Here is a 23,443-nt window from a genome sequence, read left to right on the forward strand (position 1 = left end):
GTGTGTGTCAGTCTGTTACAAGACAAGAAATAGCATGTTGTGACACTTGATTCTTTTGCTTGGCTATTATTTGAATACACTTAGCAATACGAATGTTTTCAGGCACAGATTATTACAGGAACATGCTTCTGTACAGCAAGTTCCTTAAACAGCCTAGCAAATGTGAATTCCGCGTGTAACAGACAATGTCAGAAATGGAAGTTTTGTGTATTTGATAATCTAAGATCCAAAAAAATAAAAAGCTGTTAGATAAAAATCACACAGTTCAATATGATTTAAATAAACCACAACTAACTATTTTTTTATATACAACTCTTAATTTGTATTTTGTCCTGGAGTGGTGGAGGGGAAATTCTGAAATACAATGACATGAAATCATGCATTGGTCAAACTTTCTTTAATGCAGTTAAAAGATACACCCCATCCACCATCTGTTCCAAAAGAATTTTGACGAAAATTAGTGCCAGTGGTATTCTGCAAATTTAGAAAATTAAAACTGAATCTTGAATTATAATTAATTTTAAATACTCAGAAATTAGTTTTCAAGTGCAGTTTGGAATTTTCTTATTTTGGAAATAGTCACAAATTCTTTAATGCTTTATGAACTAATTTTTTTTTTCCCTTTTCCGATGGTTTTAGACATTATTTTACATTTCTTATGACTTTTTATTTATCAAAAACTAGTTATCAGCCTCTCTCTCCTTTAAGAATACATTACCTTTTTATATTCAGTTCAGTAGCTAGCTAAATATATACATATATACATATACATATATTTTTTAAAATAATGTATAGAAGACAAAGAAAACTGAAATTCTTCAGATAAAAATTAGGTCTCTGAGAATAAATTTATAAAATATTGAAGGATATATTAAGTTTTAAGAAATAATTTAAGATATTGAAATTGATATACATATACACTGGTGAAATACATTAAGAGAATTTGTATATTTTATCAAATTGCATGAAAAGAATTGAACTGAAGGAAAAACCACTGCTTCTAGATAAAAATGCAAATCTTGTATGGCAAATACGTACACGCGTGTGTAGGTGGAACCAGCAGAAAAACAGGCTTTATAAGCACATGGAGGGTAAGACGAATTGCGTTTTCACTAGCAAACCTCGAAGAATTTCTTGGTGTAATATTGCAGCAATCGGTTAAATTCACATTGGAACAGTTAAAAATGAGTAACCACCAACGTTTAGATGATGGAATTAAGTGGCGAATTGTGGGAAGGCTAGAGGCAGGTCAATCGCAAGTCCACATATGCGGAGAGTTTAATTTAATGCCCAGCGTCAGGTGTAACCTATGGATCCATCGAGAGAAAGCCTGGGCAAGGACGTCTAAGAGCCACGACGGCCAGAGAAGATCGCTATTTGTCCATTTTAGTGAAGCGTAACATTGAGGCTACAGCTTCTTAGCTCTCTCGGGACCTGTATGGAGCCACAGGAACCCGTGTAACAAGGGTGACTGTTTCCAAAAGACTGAATGAGAGAGGGTTGTTTGCCAGAAGACTGGCTGTTCGCGTCCCACTCATGTCTACAGACAGGAGAATCCTATTAGCATGGTTCAGGTAGCATAGTGATTGGAGTACGGAGCAATGGGGGACCGTTCTGTTCACCTACGAGTCCCATTTTAACCTAACCACTGATTCTTATCATACTTTCATATGGAGAGAGCCAGGGACTCGCTACCTACCCTCCAATGTCTGCAAAATCAACAATTATGGCGGTGGCGGTGTAATGGTCTGGCCAGGCATCATGTTGGATGGCAGCATACCTCTCCACGTCTTTGACAGAGGCTCTGTGACTGTTGTGAGATATAGGCATGAGGTCTTGGAGCCCTATGTTCGCCTTTTCCGGGGTGCAGTGGGCCCCGAGTTCATCTTACAAGATGATAACGCGAGGCCACATAGAGCTCTTCTAGTCGACGAATTTCTCGAGAGTGAGGATATTCACCAGATAGATTGACCAGCCAGGTCTCCAGACCTCAACCCTATAGAGCATGTCTGGAACGCTCTAGAGTGGGCAACCGCAACTCACAATCCCCTTTCGAGAATCATTCAGGAACTGAAAACAGCGTTGCTGAATGAGTGGGACCAATTGCCATAGGCACTGATAAACTGCCTTATATCCAGTATGATATCACGTTGCGATGCCTGTATGGCTGTAAGAAGGGACCATACCCCCTATTAACCCATTTCTTTTATGCCTTCTGCAACTGTTGTTTCAGACCTTCAGACTCCCATGAGTTTTACACACAAGCATGTGTGTCTATTATAACTGTTGAATGTTTATTTTGATTGTATTATATCAACTTATGTTCATACCAAATTTGATTAAAATCTGTACAGTAGTTCTGGAGATCGTAGATCAAATATGAAAATTCTCTTAATTTCTTTCACCAGTGTATACTAAAAACGCCTTTTAATAAATTATATATTTCACAGTTTGTTTGGTTTAATTAATTTTGATTCAGACATTTATTCAAATAAGTATTTACTGAAATATTAAAAAATATTTTATATCATATGTCCTTCATAATATACATCATAATATTAACAATCCAAAAGCCTGAAGAATATGTTAAATGATGAAGAAATCAAAAATGAAAGGTTAATCAGTCATCATTATAAAAACAAGGTGTGGCAAGAAAATGACTCTTGCTAGAAAACATTACATTAGTAAATAACATTATCGATATTCCAGAAATAGAAATGATATTTAGTACCAATAAACTACTTGTGAATGTTGCTGAGAAAACTTCAAGGAATAAGTTATTGATCTATAACAGACTGCATTTATGTTATATCATGCAACTATGATTTGTTACAGAAATATACAGCCAACAATGTTGTACAAACAAATTTTGAATGAAACTGGGATAAAATGCAGCTAAATGTACCAAAAAGTGACACAAGCAAAGACATTATAACAGTAAAGAACTTCAGAAGACACATGTCACTTCTGGATGGCCATGCCACTACTGGCCAAGTGGATGAACCCCTAAAATACTGGTTGCTTGACCTAGTGTCAGATCCTGGTAAATGAGTTGGCTGCGTGCAATTTTTATAGGTCTCTCCACAGGTGATCTAAATACATGATAGTTTACCTTACTAAGTACTCCACAACTGCATTTCTCCCCTAAACAAACAGCTTTCTTATCCTTTGTGTTAATCAATCAACCAATCTTCATTGTTGAAAACACAAAAGTGATGAAAAAAGATCACCATTATGACTGACAGGTATTTGAAAGCTTACAGGGAAAGGTCACTGATTTGTCATTGTCGAGCCAACAAGGACAGGTAAATTGATGCTCTACCATAAAAATGTTCGTCATCATGTTGTATTAGCTGTTTATGAAACTTTTGATCACAAAAGCATTCCAATGGTGCCACTAGGGCCAGTGCAATCACACCAAACAGCAGAATATAGAGGAACTGAATTTTTAGAATTTACTGAGGTAGAATTTAGAACTGCAGAGGTTGCACTACATGATAGAAAACCTAGCTCCAGCCCCGTTTTCTCAAACAGAAACTGCACACCAAAACATTCACCATTCTGCTAAGTATACAATATCCAAAAAGTAGTGGGGAGCTATAAAACTGGATGATTTCAAATACTAAGTACACAATAGAAGCACTAGAGAGCTATTGCCTGAGCTGGGTTCAGATAACTGCATTACATAGAATATAATTGAAGTATAATCTTCTGATACTACAAAGCCTCTCAAAGAATCTATTTAAAAAATTATAATATGGATTTATAAATCACTTTCAAAAACTGTTTTCTAGCAATAGTCTCACTATTATATGCCACAACATGTATACACACTCGAAAGTTAAAACAAAATACATACTATACATAATTATTACATAAGAAATAAACAGAGAACACTTTTATGAAAGGAAAGATATTCAGGCAAATATGTCTGTCAAATAGCTAAAGTGAAAGCAAATACTTAAAGTATTCTTTTATACAGTTCAATTGTACAACATGAGAAAAAAGATGATACACATTTATAGTTACAAATATAATCAAATTTATGTTTACAATTGCCACATCAATGATGACTTACAGGTTTCCTAAATGGCAAAGCTATTTGTCGTCTTAAAGCATGAAAGTAATTTGCAGGTGTACTGCAGTTAACAACTATCATGTTACAGTCATGTAACTGACGCACTGAAAAGTCTTCATCAATAGTCTAAAAAAGAAAATTTAAATTATTTCATAATTTACATTTAATTTTTTTATAATAATTTAAATTTAATTCTCATGTCATAAACAATAGAAAATATTAGTGTTACATATAATGTAGTTATTAAATTCTAAATTAATGTCTTAATCATAAATATTGTAATTATGAGATACAGATAATGAAATGGGCGTATTTTCTAAATGTCAGTGATAATTTTATTCGTTTACTTCTTAACTGGTAAAAGAGAATAATTAAGTACCCATTACTGCTGAGGTAACACATACTCAGTCTACGATGAAAAGAAAACTAAGCACTACCATGACAGCTCAACATACATAAAAAGTACATTCATATCAATTAAAAAAAATACTGTTAATAAAATGTCATATTCCCCATTTTTAACTGTTATTTTATCTGTTTATGATGGGTAAACAGTATTTAGGGCTTTTAAAAATGATTTCATCAAAATTGCAAATAATAAGAATAAATTTATATATATATTATAAAGAGCAGGTCTGTTAGTCAAACAATAAATTGCTTAATATACAATATTTAGGGCTTTAAAAAAATTTCATCAAAATTACAAATAATAATAATAAATTTATATATATATTATAAAGAACAGGTCTGTTAGTCAAATGATAAGCTGCCTAATATGGTTAATGTGCTCCAGTAAAATTAATATTTGCATTGGAACTAGAAATTAGCTGCTTATGTTTTCTAACATTCAATTAATCTTAGTGATTTACTTACAGGAAAAACTTCCATTTCTTCATTGCACAACTGAAGGAAGCGTTCTGGTCTTGCACTAGAGTGTTCTGGACCCTAGATTTTGAAATAAATTAACCTTTATAACATTCTCATGAGTAAAAATTACAGTCAAGTACACCGACACACAAAATTTAAGGAACAATCATGTTTTGATCTAACAGTTTTAAACAGGAATGATTAGAATATGGGGAAAATTTTACATCATGTACGAAGGGTAATAACAGAGTGATGGACAAAACTACACAAGTATAACAATAGATAAATGTATAAAAACATTTTGTTTAGAATTGTACAAATTGCAATCATAAAGATGAATCACTGTCAAAGACTAAACAATGATAAGATTGTTTTTCAGCCATTCAGAATGATCACCCAAAAAACTGAGAAATATTCTGCAACACACATCCATATTAAAAATGAGATTGTTGATAACTGTTGGTTGTTGATTGAGATAAACCAATTTCTCTGTTCAAGATCTTTCTTATCTGATAGTGAACAAATGCTGGTGGATATATGGTTGTATCATAAAGCACCTATTCAAAGCATCCTTTAACCCGGCGGAAGTCGCACCAAGGAAAGTTACTAGAGTGGGCGCGTGGGGTATCACATACCCCAATATTTAAAATACGATAAAAATAGTTTTATTTAGTTTTGAAGCTGTTTTTCTTGTTCTCGTGTATTATAAATGCGTGAAAAATAATTGGGTTTCAAAAAATTAATTTCCAAAATAATCTTAAGAGTTAAAATTAAGATAAATGAAAATGATAAAAAATAAACATCATGCCTCTACGTTTCATTGCATCTTTAATACACAATGCTTATTTTATTTCTTTACACTCTGAACAAAATACATTCATGTATTCTTGGCACGGAATGTTTTCACATTTTAAACATTGCATTCACGTTCTTCTGTCCTTGGCACGATTACAATGAAAGTGAATGCCTTGCAAATTTATCACATCTTTCATAGTTAGTTGTTTCGAATTTCATGTATTCGTTTTAATTCTTCGGCGAAATTTCTGCTTTTGTTTTGCATGTAGTATGTCAGTTTCTTGGTAAAGTATTAATCTCTGATCTTTGTTCAATACTTTCTTTCATTAACTGTATCGCTAAGTCCTTCAAAAACAGACTTCTGTTTCTGGTTGGCGGATTAGCAGTGTAGAAAACAAAACAGTGTAGAAAATATTCCTAGTTTCATCTTCAGTTTCCGAAATCCAATCTTCATTGCTTTCAAATATTTCTAATAAATCTTACAGGCGTTGCATCTCCAGTTCATAGGGAGTCATTCTTTTTACCCATAATGCGGTTAGAAATTTTTAAGAATTTAATGTCAAGTACTTTAAAATCACTTGCGAGTAGAAATATTTACTGTTACACTCTAGAAATAAATTTCTGAACTAAATATTCAGTCAGAAAAACACTTACGTGGACAGGCGCGTGGGGTGTGTCATACCCCAGTTCCAACAAAATACCGATAAATCTTTTTCTGAAACACACAGGCAAAGAAAAAGCGGTTCTGAAAGTCAACCACAAGTAGAAACTCAGCTACTGAATGCAGCACAGAATTTCAGTTTCACAAGTTAGGAATATTCTACTTTTATGAAGGTGTGGGGTATGATACACCCCACGTGCTTTCCCGTGGGTTAAGTGCCCATAGGTTGGAGAAACAGACATGCCAAATGATTTGAACACTTTTCATTTTACCAAGGTTTATCAATATAGTAGGATGCTGAACTAGTCCAAAAAAACCTGCACCAATAAGCAGTCCCTTGAAATAAATGCAGCTGGGACAGAATTATCGCATTTTACTAGCATCCATCAGTCACAATATTGGCCTTCCATTATCTGCAGCCCTATGCTTCTATCCAGCACAATGCTTTCCTTAACAATAACATTTTAGATACCATATCAATCTATCCAAATCATATCTGTGGGATAATAATGTGTGCCAATTTTTTACCAGATCAGCTGATGTCAGGAATTACTGCAGAGAGTGAATCTAATCTTAGTAAATGGCACCTTTTCTCAATACACAGCTGTTACTCTTTAAAAGCATGTATAGGATGAAGGAAACCTGGCAACTGTGCATCCAAATAGGCATATCAGGTATTTCCAGGCCTGACTAACTGCTAAGTTTTCACTCCAAATGGAATTTCTAGGTAGAACACCACACAGTATGGTTCAAAGTTCTCCCATCTCTCTTTCCTTGCCAGCAAACTCTTGAGATGATTTCAGCTCACCATGCTTACAAACATCTACACCTCCTCCGAGATTCAAACCTAGCCTCTTCAGTAGAGCATCACTAGCCACTGTCCAGTCTGCCCAACTACTCTTTTTCTGACAAAACATTATTCCTTACACTGTTTGTGCTACCATAAGTGATGATAACAACAGACAAGTATTTAATGGAGAAAATTTTACTAGTCACCAAACAATTCACTTTCATGCCAGGCCAAAATAAACTATGAATACTGCTACCAAATTTGCCCACAGTTTAACTAAAATATATCATGCTCACTTTTCCTATGAAGCTAGCATGGACTGATTTTTGTTGTCTGGTAGCAGTCTTTCTTGTAAGACTATAAAAACCACATCACCAATGAACGTGGTATTTGTGTTATGACCAACACAGTATTTTGAACAGCTGTACCAGCTCTTCTAAAAGCCTTCCACACTCAGATTACACGGCTAAGGACAATAATAAACTTTACTCAGACTACTTATAAATTACTATCTCATGCCAAGTTAATTCAATTTTTTCCAATAGCCATTGTATTATCAGCAATACAGAATGAAACTTACATGTAGCAAAAACAGACGGTTACAGAAATTATCATAGCATTTTTCTGTTAATTTTAAAATTATAATCTTTAAAAATATGATAAATTTATATATTAAGCTTTTGATGAAGTGTGTTCATCACTCTTTAAAATGTAAACAAATTAAATACCATTCCCTCCATTCCATGAGGAAGTAACAAAACAATGCCACTTTGGCGGACCCATTTTGCTTGGCCGCTGCTAATAAACTGATCAATAATGCACTGAGCAGTATTCATGAAATCTCCAAACTGAGCTTCCCACATAACAAGTGCATTTGGATTAGTCATTGAAAATCCCAGCTCAAATCCTACATAAAATAGAAAATTATAAAATCATGAAAGATTTTTCACTTCAGTCATAATTCAATACAGTAAAAATCTATAAAGAAAATACTTAACACAAAACATTTATTACATAGATTCATTTACCGAAAAGGGGACTTATCTTCTGTAGCTCGGCCTTGGCGAGAAAGTGCATTTGTCACATTTTTGCATTAGTGACAACAAGCAATTACCGATCTCTGCATGTGTAAGAAACAGTAATCTATGCATGTACTAGAAACAAACAATCTGTCCTTTGTAACTGCATTGTACTAATATAGCGGTTTTTCACTGTAAAAATACTCATTATGCTTACTATTTTCAATCTTCTATCAAAAAAGATACTTCAGTTGATGTTTTAAGCATTATTTAGAGCAGTAATTGGTAAATTGTAGCCAACAGAAAGAGTACATAAAAATGAATTTTTCAATATATATGTAAGATATAACAAAATATGATGACCACTTTAAGAAATTATTGGTGACCTCAAAATTAACTATTCTAAATTTGGTGGTCTTCCCCCTAAGTTCATCTGTTCTCCCAAATTTGAGATCTTTCCATGTTACATAACAACCTAAAATTAACTGATCACAGATTAGCTGTACTTATACATCATACTTAGTATGAATAACTACTATGTCATTTCTTTTCATAACTTCTACCCTGAAAACAACTTTGCCCCACTTATGCTGTCCTCTCTAAAATGCTTACATCATACTTTTAAAATCAGTGTACATAAAATTTATCATATTTAAATATGATTGGATAAATTCCTTGTCTACAAAAATGATCTAATGTGAATTATAATGGAATAAAATTATGTTTTGAAATGGCTACATCTGGAAGTTTGTGGTTTATGCATCCATCTTTCTAACTGCATAGACTTCAAGCTGCAGCACATCAAAATATCCATCCTCGGCCATGACGAATGCAAGCTGTTAAAAGTACCGGATTCCTCCTATACAATTAAAATACTATATTTATATACTCAAGATTCTAAATCAATTACTAACAAAATTATATGAAATAAAATACTAAATAGAATATGTAGCATGTTTATATATGTTGTTATTTAAACTTAATTGCTTATATAATTGTACTAAATATGATAATATATGTATATATTAAATAAATTCTGCCGAATCGTGTTATTTTAAATAAATAATGGAAAAAATTATACATAGTAACAAACATAAATTTATACTAAATGCCTTCTATATATGTGTAAAATATCTATCTTTCAAATAATAAATTAATCATAGCCCTTTAACTCCGGTCTTCTTTCTATAAATAATAATAACATTTCTGGACTGTGTAACTTCTACATTAATTTGAGACAGGAAGCTTGCAAAACGCTGATGAGGTAGTAATTACAAACCTAAACTCTGAGAACTGAAACTTTTCTAACTCAAACAAAAACCTTCCTTTTCATGAGCTTCCATATTGGATAAGTATGCACTTTAGCTTCTTTTTGTGCGCTGCTTGTACATAATTTCACTGGACTCTCTTCTTATCGCAAAAGTATTAAAAAATGTTCTTAAATAGGCATGACTAAGGTTCCTAAGGCACAATGAAAGTGCTAAGTTATTGTTACCACAATTCACTTGGCATTCTAATTGTGCCTATTGTGCCATTTATATTTTTGATACTTTTGCGATAAGAAGAGAGCCCAGTAAAATTACATACTAGCAGTGCATAGACAGAAGCTAAAGTGCAGTCATCCAATATGGAAGCTCACAAAGAGGAACGTTTTAGTTTTAGCTAGAAATGTTTAATTTCTCAGAGTTTAGGTTCCCAATTATGACGTCATCAGTGTTACGCAAGCTTCATGCAATAGATTAATCTAGAAGTGATGCAGTCCAAAGATGTTATTATTCTTTATAGAAAGAAGGTAGGAGTTAAAGGGCTATGATTAATTTACTGTTTGAAAGACAGATATTTTATATTTTACATACATATACATTTAATAACTTGTTTTGTATAGATATTGAATAAACTGCCAATTTATCACAATCAATTTTCTTCAAGGATGTTTACAACATTTAGAAACAAATAGCACTTTTTTAAGTCTGAATGGCACCAATGATGTTTTTTCTCACCAAGGCCACTACAGAAACAAATACCTCAGAAAGCATTTTAAAACTGCAAAAAATACTTAAATCAATCATCTATAATATATACAGAAAAATCTATACAGTCACTTAGCCATTAATGAACAAGAACATTCTTCTTAGTCAATTCCTTTAATAAATATTAACTGATATTCAGATATCAACTTCAATTTTAGTTTGCAGCTTACCTAAGACAGCATATTCAGAAAGTGAACTATTACACACAGTATAAGGAGCTTGGTCAGGCCACAAATGACATAAAGGTCTATAGGTGGTTTTGTCAATAGTTTGATGATGAAGTACATGATGACGGTGACTACATAAACAACACAGAATAAGGTATGCATAATGCAAAGGAATACATAACTAAAAAATTCTGACATAACTGGCTTAGCTAACATAAACATCATAAACATACATACTATTAGTATTTATTCATTTGATCACCTGATAATGACTTTAAATGTAAGGTTTAAAGCAAATGTAAAATTTTCATATTTTTAAACTTTGCTAGTTTAACAAATTATTAAAACCAAATTTAAACACATTAGAGATGATACACATATTAAATATATTTCCAAAAGGGAAAAAAAAATAACCAGCATAGAAAAACTGCAGAGCATAAATTAATTTTCTTGCATTTTGAACCAAAACAGGTTTTATGCAAAAAGTTACTTTCAAGATAGTAACTGAAAAGAAGTATGTATTGTTAATGTGCTGCTGTATGGATTTAGACTCATAATGAGATTTTTAGGTAAAGATTTATTATTGCCTAGTAATTTTTGGGTGACAACACAGTACTACAAATAGCTTTTAAACATAAATTATTAATTTTACAAATGATATATTAATTTACTTAGAATTATGTAACATACCCATTTACTTAGAATTATGTAACATAGATTATTTTACTTACTTTCTTATTTAATTCCATTTTTTTTCCCTCTAAAAAGATTCAAAAGTCATTCAGAAATTAGATTTTTGTATAATGCATATTTCTAAACGCTTGAATATCATATTCCCTAAATATAAGATTTATTGGTTTCTTAATACCTCAAAATATGCCTTAATAATCTTTGCCCCGCTTAAAATAATCTAACTAAATTAATTTCACTACATGTAAAACTAAGGCAGTGAAATTATAATAGTATCTGACATGAATAATACACATAAATCTGATTTAAGTAGGTCATGTTTATCACTCAGTCCTTGTACAAAAGATTCCAAGATTCGTGTCCAAGATTATTTTTCTATGACACTTCATTTTCTCATTTTACATTTCATATTATTTGTCTATACTTTCAATTCATTATGTAGTATATTTACAAATTTCATAGTTCAGAATCTAACTTTGTAAGATTGATTGGCTAGATTGTAAAGACATTTAAAAAAAAAAAAAATTAAGACATATTAAAGTAAGGATTTGCTAGGCTTTAACATTCTGTAGTACATACTCACTATCTACCGACATTTAATTAATACCATGCTGTAAAACTTTTAGACAAGGTCAAAAAATAGATAAATATCTATCAATGTTAAAGGCATGAATCTTGTTGCTTTATTAGAAACAACAAGGAATACAAACAGAAAAATAACCTTGTCAATATTTCTTAGAAATACAATATATGATGTCAATAAATATAGATTTTTATAAACTTATGTAAACATTTGTTATGTATTTTAGGTTAGCATACAATTTTCTTATTTATATTAAATAACTGATTATTCATTTTTCTATTACGATTTTGTATGGATTTACTGCTTAGTTTAGTTTGTTTTAATGTATCAAATGATATGTAAACAATTACTGCAGCTTTATAAATGATAAAAGCTGAGCTATCCCGTGTTAAAATTGACTGCACCTCTGTGACTTTCTGAATATCGTTTGGTTACACATGAGCATTCCGAGAAATTGTACTCTTCCCTCTCAGCTACTTTCTTCAGTAAAGTTTAAGTCTAGCAATAATCATGAGCCATTTAATTCTGTTTTCTGTAGTGAATTAAGAGTCAAGTACTCAGTAATATATTTTAGCTTTACCTACTAGAACAATTGGAAAACAAGCTATGAATTTATTGCTTCCTTTGAAATCTGACACTGTGAATTTTCATCACGAATAATGGTATATTTTTAAAAACTAATCTTATATTTGACCTTACTTTTGTGAGTTTTGGCAATGGTTTAGAACTGCAGGAAATATATTTTATTGCCAAACTCATTCAAATTAAAAATCATCGAATATGTTGCAATGAAAGATCAAATTTCTCTTTCCAGGCATCAGTTTGTTTAAGAGATCAGTACAAATCAAGTGCAATAACAATAAGTAACTGCATTCATATCAAAGAAAATTGGTATTAAAAATGCATTCGCATACATTCCCTCCACGACTAACAGGAGAAAAAAGTGACTAACATTTTGCACAATTCAGGTAAGGCACAGAATCTTGAAAATTTAATTTATTAACTTAGTAAAAGTTTGAAAAATATCAACAGGGTTTTACCTGAATGTACCACGTTCAACGTCTTGACCACTAAGCCTAACATGAATACCATCTTTCAATAAAGATCCGAAAGCTAATGCTTCAGCCAGAGCCCAGTCTACAACACGGTTGTCAACCATTTCCATTCGAGACTTGAGAATTCTCTTAATACCGGGATGTGTTTTGAAATTTCCAGGTGGCGGGGAACTGAATGCAACACCAATATGACGCAAAATACCTTCATCGACACCAGTAGGATCACACTTATGAGGACTTTTGTTTACAAAGAAACCTTTAAAAAATTTTCAATTGTAATTATGTAAACATACTGCTAATTAAAGTATGCATATAAAAATTATATACTAATAATATATATAACTATATCTCATATTAAAAAAGCAAGCAATATACAATACATATAACTTTTACATAAAATAAGCTTAACCTGGCATTACTTTAACTAGTATTCATTGGTTCCTTGTAAGTCTCTCCCAAATTAATGTATGTAATTACTAAAAGTAACACAAACAACAAACAAAATTTAAAAAAAAAATTTTTTTTGAAAGTTTTCTTATATTATGCCCAAAGGGGCTTTTTTTCTTTTTTAACATTCTGCATTTTTACTTTATTTATTAAATATCATGTTCTTTGCACTTAAACCATATAATTCAATTCAACAGCAATATCACAAAAGAATTTCCAGTATACAGTCTCGTGTAGAGATAAAAATGTTTATTTTTCCGTACAGTCTTGCCATTTCTCACATTGAAATCATTGAGTTTGTTAATCAAAAATTCATTAAGAGTTTTACAAAATATGAAACAGATAATAAAACAAATTCCAAATTTAGGCTTCCAGATGCCCATATTCGAGTGGAAGACTACGTTATTCAAAATTTGATGTCTCTTAAGTACCGTTGATTTTTCACAGTGCAAAAAATATACATACATTCATCAGATTCTTCATTATTTAACTTCTTTAAATATAATGCAGGGGTCTAATATTTGGTGGCAACAATTTGAAAAGTGACAAAAATTTTATATGCGCTTATAGTGATTTAACACAAAATAGCAAAACGAAATCAATAGCCCTTCTTGGCTAACGCTTTTTGGGCTAATAAAAATTCTTAGTTTCAAGACAGGTCCAACACACAGACAAGCCAGAAGACATCTCTCTGCACATTAATAATGTTTAAATTCACTTTAATTTCAAATCATATATTTGCTTTTCTGTACAAACTTAGCATTTTCTGTTATATAGAATCATGTCCATTTTTGATTTCATATTAACTCTGTTTGGTCCTCCAAGTATACAGTACTATGGAATATGGAATAAAATTTAGTATTATATTACCTTTCCAGGGCGAATCGAGCCAATCAGTATTGTACATTCTGATATCCTTCTCAGCATTATTGTATGCTTCTTGAAGTATAGCTTCATACCGTGCTTCCTCTTCCTGAAGAAAAGTTCACAAAATTTTAAATTCATCGAATTAAGCCAATAGGAAAAAAAACATTAACATTTGAAATAAATGTTTTCTCGATACTGTTACTTAATACTGTTTAATGAAGGTCAAGGGGGACACAAACTATGCATTTCCCTCTCTTCACTGAACAAATTTCCTTTAACAGTATACATTACTGACACACATAAGCATTCAATTCTAATACTAAACTCAAATGTTACTACACTCAATCAAACAAATTTAAATACAATATATAAAACTGAATGCTTAAAATTTTATGTTGAGTTTTGTTTTATAAATGCATTTTTTTTAAAGTGCAGTGGATTTTGCTTTAAATAGTTGCAAAATGTAATTAACTACTAAAGGAACTTGGAAAAAGTTAGTGTTCTGATTAAAAGGTTTCCTAATCCTCCCCCCCCCCCAAAAAAATATTACATACATAAAAACTGATATAATTATCTTTTATGAATAAATAATAAAATAAAAATAATAAATACATAAAAATTGAAATAATGATCTTTTATGGGTTGTTAAGTTAAAAAATTATAGCTTTGACCATTAACTGAATTAATGAATAGTCATACATAAATGTAAAGACAGTGTACCATGTATCCATACAGTAAAAAAAAGGGGGGGCTAATTCTGAGAAGGAATTTGTTTACATGTGAAAATGACATAATTTTGGATGATGATGGGGGGGGGGACTTGCAATACCACTAAGAATCAAAACAGTGGATTTTACAAAAAATACTTCAGACAGAGTGAAATTAATACCATACAGAAAATTTGAAATGAAACTACTCAGGTAGCACATAGCCCTCATTATGGCTTTTCTCAACCTCCAACAGGCAAAGTGAATGGCAACGTTCATATTGGTAAATGTTTGCCGAAGCTGACAAATTTACACAAGTGAAGCATAAAGAAGATGGTGTAACATTTTAAACTAGGCATAAATTTAAGTCATCATATGGGGGGGAAAAAGCAGAGTGGCTGAATAAATTTCCCCCCCCAATCAACAAGATACCCTAGCAAATACACCACAGGTTTCCCAGTTTGAAAAATTTTATGCCTTTTTATGTTGCAGAATGGCTAGAAAGCCCAAAACATCACCCCTTTTATGAAGAATTATGTGAAAGATACAGAAAGGATCTGAAATTTGCCCAAACAGTGATATGGTCTCTATCAAGAAAGGAACCAACAAAAAATTGAGAATAAAAAGATAACAAATTTTAATCAAACATAAAAATTTTTAAAATGTTATGTTTAATATAAACAAAATAAAGAAGGCATCTTGAATGAATTCAATAACCAAGACATTACAGACATTATATTACTGAATACGGTATTCAGCAGTTGAAGCAACAATCATAACATTGCAAAAATACATGACTTGCACTCTTTCAACTGCAAATACACCGAAAGTCAATGATAAATTCATTCTACTCACCTCAATTTCTTTCTCAGTGACCATACCTTGTTCAACAAGATACCTGCTATATAATTCAAGAACTGGAAGCTGCTTTCTGATTTTTGTGTACATCAATGGCTGTGTAAACATCGGCTCATCTATTTCATTGTGACCATTTCGACGATAACAAACCTGAAAACATGATTAAAGCAATAGAATTAAAAATCAAATTAAAGAACAATGAATAAAAACTGCATAAATAATTATCTATTAAGCAAACATACTGAGGTTCTTTATGAAGTAATTGTCATTCTTTTGGTCTCAAATATATAATGTTTTAGCATTCATAATGATTGCTAAAAATGCTTGACATTAACTTTTATAAGCTTAGCAATAAAATATACAAGGTGCATCTGAAAAGTTTGGTGAATAGTCCCGAATGTTAAACCTCTCGATGCTTAATTTTTTTATCAAAATATGTTCAAAATATCATAATTTTTTAATTACATATTTCAAATCTACATATATTTTAAGAGTTAAAATAAACAAACTTTTTTTATAAAAAAGTTTTCAATATAGAATTAGATCATAAAAAAAAAGGTTGTCTGAAAATTTAAACTGAAGAATAATCATATAAAAGAAAAATTTTGAAAATTAATCTTGGTTAAATTATGATTTATTTTATAAAATATAGTTGTAAACGTATATACTAATGAAAATACATAAAATATTTACACAAAACATTTATCAGAAATGAAGTGTAATATGCTAAACTACAAAAAAGGCTCAAGGCATCCTACCTCACCATCTTTGCACCAAATATGTGTTTCTTTGAGAATTTTTTGGCCAGTTTCAGTTCTTTTTTTAGAAACAAACAGCACAATGTCTACGAGTTTCTTTCTTGATGGAATTGGGAGATATATATGTAGCAAAATGTCGAGCAGTTAGTCTCAAGATTGAGAGTTGAACTATAGACATCTTTGAGCTTTGAGAAGAGCATGCAAAACGTGTTTGTATATTTTGCAGAAGTATGGACAACTAATGCCAGTATTAACCCAGATCTGAACAAATAATTGTACATCACGGAAAAGCCGAAATAAAACCATGAACAGGATAAGATATGGTTGCCCAATTAAATAAACGAAAAATATGCATCCCCACGGAAATCACGGGTTGCGTGAATTTTGCAACTTCTATGTTGCCATGGAAATTGCGGGATACACAGTCAGAGGGTTAACCATCATGCTGGTTAGGATGTGTGCTGTCGATAATGCACTGAGAGACATGTCAATAAGCAGGCCCCTATAATGCAAATCACCACAGTGGTGCACACTATGACCAAGCTAACAGTGTGAAAATTTGTGTCATTGCAAAATGAAGTGACACATTAGCATGAAATTTTACTTCAAATTAGACAAAATAACATCAGAGACTAATGGAATGTTAGTGCAAATGTGCAATGTTGAAGCAGTGAGTAAAAGGTTTGTGTCTGAGTGGTTTAAATACTTCAGAGATGGAAAGAAAGGTATCGAGGATGAGCTTTGTTCAGGTTGACTGTCAACAAGCACAATCCCAGACAACATTGAGTGAGTGAAATAGATGCTTGCAGATGATCGGTGGCTGTCTTTAACCCTTTCAGGACGGGCATCCCATATACGCATTCCCTAGAAACGTCTCTTACAGCCGGGCGTCCCATCCATGCATCGCTAGAGATTGCATTCAGAGGATGGGGGATGCGTATACGCATTTTAAGCTGAAATGTTTTTCTGAAGACCACTAGATGACATTCTATGTCCATTACTTTTGAAACGAACACAGTTGTAGGTTCCAGACCTTGAGTTTGATATATTCTGCTTGACTTTGGTATTTTACTCATCAGCTCTTGCAAAGGGGGGAGGGGAAAGCGTAAACAGAGGTGAGCTCTTTAAATTGCTACGTGCTAATGAAAACATTTGCGTGTCTGATTTATATCCAATTCCTTTTTTATTCTATTTTTTCCATTACTATGTACAGTCTTTTAGGGTTAGTATGTGGAGTACTGTTGCGTTTTGCATTGCCTTCAGATATATTTCCGTTTCTTCTCTTTTTATTTCGGAAAGCCTCACCTCCAGTATATTATGGCGGAAAGGTGCTATTTATCAGAGGAAGAATACCCTCGTATGGTCAATGAACCATTTATTAACGCAGATGAGAGTGATGATTCATTTTCTAAAGAGTTATAAAGTGATACTTCTCCATGCTTCGAGATTTACCACACTCAGTCTTCATTTTAAATTTTTTTACTTCTTACTGTAAATAGTCTTTATTGTGTTGTTTTATTAATTTTAAACTTTACTGATGGATTTTATCAATTAAAACTTTGGAATAATTTGAATAGCTCTTCCAAAAATTATTTTACAAGATAAATAATTCTTTAAGTATATTTTCATGTAAAATAAAGAAAAAACGTTATTAAGTGCTAATTTTAATATATATAAGAGCTCAAGTAATAATCTAAAACGATACCAAAAATTGCGATGCTAGAAGCGAAACTTTATTTTTTTTTCTGATTTTTTAAATAAAATTAGGCTTAGTGATGCAAAACCTCCGTCCTGTACGGTGACTGCCTTCGATTCCCTTCCGTCCCGCAAGAGCGTCTCAAACAAAGGTGCGCTGTCGCGAAAAGGTTAAGAATGATAAGGTAAAGTTGAACGATAAGGAAAGACAAGACAAAACATTCAAAGCACTACTGTTCACGAACATTTGAAAAGTGGAAGAATTGTGCCCAATTTGTACTGCACACACTGACAGACGAGCAGAAGTAAACTCGGATGGAAATACCTGGAGATTTCATCAGGACATCTGACCAGAATCCCGTTTTTTTAAACCAACACTGCAGAAGATGAGACCTGGTAATATCAATACGATACGAAGACCAAGCAACAGTCAGTGGCATGATGTTTATAGATTACCCCCACCTCCCCAAAAATGTAGGCTGACAAAATCCAAGATTAAGACAATGTTGATCACCTTTTTTGACAACAAAGGCTTGATAAATCATGAATTTTTACCCACGGTTCAATGCGGAAGTTTAAGGGGAGTTTTGAAACGACTACTGCAAAGCACCCAATAGGTTCAGCCAGAACTGTACCAGAATGGACAGTGGTGACATGGTTGTATGCACACTGCAATCATTGACAACCATTGATATACATTGACATGGTTGTGAGACAACCATTGCCATGGTTGTCTGCACACTGCAATCCACGTGTTCAATTTTCTTGCTCAACAGAAGGTGGCTGTTCTTTAACACCCTCCTTATTCTGCAGATTTGGAACCAGCAGACTTCTTTTTGTTTCCCCACCTATTAACCCTGAAAGGCTTAGACTTCACAGGTGTTGTAGTTACCTAAAAATGCATGACCACAGTGCTTTGAGTGATTCTACAGAAAGCATTTGCTCACATTTTACAACCGATGTCAAAGTGTTGTAGCTAATGATGATTACTTTAAAGCCCAGTAAAGGTATTTTGTCTGTAATTCTTGTTTCCTTTATTTTCTGAGACCATTCACCAAACCTTTCAGACACACCTTGTAAAACATTTATTAAACTAAATCCAATCTGACTGACACTGCATATGAGGATCTTTACTATTTCATTAAATATCAGAAGTTCAATAATTTGAAATAAAAAAAAGTTGAAATTAACCAACTTTAAATACTTTGGTAAACACAGATTTGCACAATTTTCAAATCACTTCACTTCACTTACTCACTTCACTCACTCACTCACTCACGCACGCACGTACTCACTCACTCACTCACTCATGCACGCACGCACAAAAAAAAAAAAAAATTTCTACGCATAAGAAACAATGTGCTGATTTATCAATAAATAAATTTTTATTGGTAATATTCCTTTTACAATGAAAATAATATGAATGAAATAATAATAAAATAATGAAAATGAAATGCATGCATTAATTTACAATTTTATTACCTTGCAACATTGCATAATTACACAAGAAAAGACTGTTAAAAGCTTAATAGTTGGCATGCTAGTCTTTCATCTCAGAAACAAGAAACATAGCAAATATCATTCAATAAGAAAATACATACTAAATATATAAAAAGTTCAACATAAATACACATATTTATAGTTCTAAAATACAATCTACCTTCCCCCCTTTAAGAAGCCAAGTGCTAATTTTTAGCCTTATTTATTTCATATCATTTACAGCTTTTCAATAAATTTAAATTTTGAAAGCTTTTATAGCTATTAAACAATACTTTTAGTATTTTAAACTACAAGAAGGAAGGATTACCCATTACAAAAAGAAATGGTTTTATTCAAATTCATTACAACAAAACATACCAAATCAACTACAACATCCTTTCCAAATTTTGCACGATATTCAGCAGCCACATTTGAGACATGAACTACTGCTTCAGGATCATCAGCATTAACGTGGAAAATTGGAGCATTTACAACTCTTGCTACATCAGTACAATATGGTGAAGATCTTGATCTTCGAGGATCTGTAGTAAATCCGATCTAAAAAAATACAAACATACAACTGTAGACAACATACAACTATAGAAAATACAACTATGGACAACAAATAAAGAAAACAACATTATGTCAAGCAATATTTTTGGGGGCAAGAAGATATAATAATGAAAATATATTAACATGTTTTTTACTAAAAGCACATACATGTACAGATATATATGGACAACAAATAAAGAAAACAACTTTATGTCAAGCAATTCTTTTTGGGGCAAGAAGATATAATAATGAAAATATATGAACATGTTTTTTACTATGTGCACAGATATTTATAAATACTGGAAGATCCTTTTAATACCAAACATCAACTGTAACAATTTGATATTCCAAACATTAAATACTTCTTAAACTGCACTTAACTTAATTTATGACACTATAAACAGAAAAATCTTAGACACAATTTCAATGAGCAAGTAAATACACCATGAAGAACTTATATGTAAGCAAACATCATGACGAACTTATACATGAGCAAAAATAGTTCATCTGTTTTGAGAAAAAATTTCCAATTTCTATCAAATTGCACTAGTTTCTGTGCTTAAGGGAGAAAGTATCAGAAACAGTCATCCCCCCTTCATAATGCAAATGGAGCTTTCATAACATAGTTCAAAGAAAAACTCTCTTTTTGATATATAAATTGTGCATCAGCACAAGTTGAATGAACTTACTTTAATTAAGCAATCTCCAATATATTTATTGTAAAACAACTGATCTGCATACATGTGAAGCGGCATACTTAAATGTAAAAAATTATAATAGGAATTACAAACATTGTCACTATCACAATGTATATTTTATGATAAGATTTATTTATTTTTGGTACTTGGACATTTCATTGATATACTGCCAACACATAGCCCATGGTTTTCCTTTCCAACAAGTATTGTGGCAGCTTTAAAAGTTCTTCCAAAGTTTTTTAGACTGATGCATTTTCTTTGCTTTGCTTTGCTCTTTTGGGGGAAGGGTTAAGGAAGAGTAGTCTCCTTTTTTCTTTCAACATCAACTTTAGACCAGCACACATCAGCATCGCATATTTTTTATGGAGACGGAGGCAGCCTTTCGCCATGGAAATTCCATAGGACAACATTTAACCCTCTGGCTGGCAAGGCCACATATATACAGCCTAGACTATTTTTTGCAACATCTTTGAGATTTACGACATGTGAATCTTGAAATATGTCCAAGAAAGTAAGGCAATATATTAAAAGTGCATAAATCTCAATATTAAGTACTAGAGGCATTTTGACACTAAAATAATAAAAAATAAAAAAAAAAAAAATAAAAAAAATAAAAAAAAAAAAACTTTTTTCAGGGCAGTTCTAGGAAATTTGGTTATATATATATATATATAGCAAAATTTCATGCTGGTCAGAGGATTAATTCTCTCAGGTTCAATTTTACTGCATTTTGCATCATGCATGTTTGCAAGACTTGCCGAAAAACAAAGCATACGCAATTGGTAGTGCCAGACACCAGGCTGGTACCAGACAAGTGGTATTTTATTGAAAAATCAAGTGTTTCCAGCAAAACTGCATATAAAGAAAGATTAAGATAAGGGTGCAATGCTAAAAACTGTTTTCCAAATATTAAGAATAAGAACTGAAAACTGGTTTGAGGGAAGTCACTTACTTTCTTACTTAAGAGTTTGTATGAAAACAGAGACAAACAGCATATAATAGTAACTGCTTTATGTGACTAGAAATAATAATAATAAAATAGTCTACTTGATAGATCTGCTGATGTTAAATGTATAATTTATCACCAGAAAGTGTAAACAGATTTTTGGAGTGTATCCACAGATGCTGAAAGCTAATAAATACTCAACTTATATCAACTGTATTAGACCTCATTTTAAACTTAAGTGATGCAGGTAGCTGCCTAGGGCACCAAAAACTGGAGGATGCCAGTTATGTTATTCTCACAAGTAGTAAGTAAATTAGAGTATATTTTACCTGAAATTATAAATACAGTTAATTTACATGTTATTACATTAATTCTACTAGAGTACCAAAAATGCAAGAGCCAGACTTATTACCTATAGCAGCGGTTCTCAATCAGTGGTACGCAAGAGAAAAATATGTAGTATGCAAAAAAATCAAAGTATTTTTAAGTATTGAATTCAAAAATTAAATACCCCAACACCCTCCTTACATTTTGTTTCTCTAACACTTCCAAATTTATGCAATCTGCATTCAAGATCAATAGCTGCTTATAGACTCTAGAAAAATAAACCGTTTTTATTCTCGCAACTATTCTTTTAGCCATACATATAACAAAATTACTCACAAATGATGTTATTAAAGCCATAACAGAAATGGACATTGCATTTAATAGGAAATAAAAATAAGTTTCTATTGAAAAGATAATAGTATCTCATTAATTCTTCTAGAGTTGATAGATTTATTAGCATGTCTACACTTTATGTCAGTTCATATTGCTCTATTTTCAATTTAATGTTTTTTTTTTTTTTTTTTAAATATTAATCAGCTTTCTCTAACAGCAGGTATTTTTTTTTTTTTCTTGTTGTTTTCTACTCCTTTGTGAAAAAATAATAAAACAAATCTAGATTTTCAAAATAGAAAAATGGCTAGGAAAATTGACGATTCGCAGATAATGGATCCAGGACAATCTACTAACACTAAGAATACTGAAAAGAAATATTGTTTACAGAAAATATAATGAAAGTATCATTTGGGTTTACTTGGAATGAAGATGAAATGGACCCTCAATCTCAATGTGTTGTTGACGGTGAACTATTATCCTATCAAAGTATGATAACCATCTTTTCTCAAAAGGTATTAAGAATCTAAGCATGCCAATTTAAAGGATAAATCCGAAGAACATTTTAAGAGGAAATTATCGTAGTTCAAAAATAGTAAACAGGTAATGAAAATTTTTGCTGCTTCAAGTGAAAAAGCTTTGGAAGCTAGTTACCTCATAAACCTAAAAATTGCTAAGATTGGGCAGGCTCATACTATTGGAGAAAACGTTATATTGCCAGCAGCTAAAGATAAGATATCGCTTTTATATAAATGAAAAAGCGGTTAATGAACTTAATAATATTATATTATTAAATGATACAGTAAGTCAACGAATTCATGAAATGTCAAATTCTATAAAAGAGACACTTACTCAAATAAAATACAGTAAGTGTTACGTATTGCAATTGGATGAAAGTACTAATATAATGAACTTTTCAATTACTAGTTTACATATGTTTCAAAGAAGATAAACGGATTGCCGTACAGTATTTATTTTTTGAATCTCTTCATGATAGAGCAATTGCAAATGAAATTTTCAAAGTAATTGACAATTTTATGTCCG

General features: G+C 31.8%; 1 protein-coding gene across 1 annotated transcript in view; it reads right to left on the reverse strand.

The window, feature by feature from the left end:
• Ogdh (oxoglutarate dehydrogenase Nc73EF) overlaps positions 1-23,443 on the reverse strand; it is an 84,476-nt gene that overhangs the window by 21,946 nt on the left and 39,087 nt on the right. The window contains exons 11-18 of the mRNA XM_085819888.1: positions 19,925-20,104; positions 15,612-15,764; positions 14,053-14,155; positions 12,721-12,991; positions 10,411-10,538; positions 7,920-8,098; positions 4,952-5,023; positions 4,079-4,204 (exon numbers count right to left, since the gene is read on the reverse strand). Coding sequence (XP_085676014.1) covers positions 4,079-4,204; positions 4,952-5,023; positions 7,920-8,098; positions 10,411-10,538; positions 12,721-12,991; positions 14,053-14,155; positions 15,612-15,764; positions 19,925-20,104 — 1,212 coding nt within the window. The remainder of the gene's footprint in view (positions 1-4,078; positions 4,205-4,951; positions 5,024-7,919; positions 8,099-10,410; positions 10,539-12,720; positions 12,992-14,052; positions 14,156-15,611; positions 15,765-19,924; positions 20,105-23,443) is intronic.

Source organism: Stegodyphus dumicola, chromosome 7, assembly GCF_044657685.1.
Source record: "Stegodyphus dumicola isolate Sdum_Otavi_A_Nest chromosome 7, ASM4465768v1".
Classification (NCBI taxonomy): Eukaryota; Metazoa; Arthropoda; class Arachnida; order Araneae; family Eresidae; genus Stegodyphus; species Stegodyphus dumicola.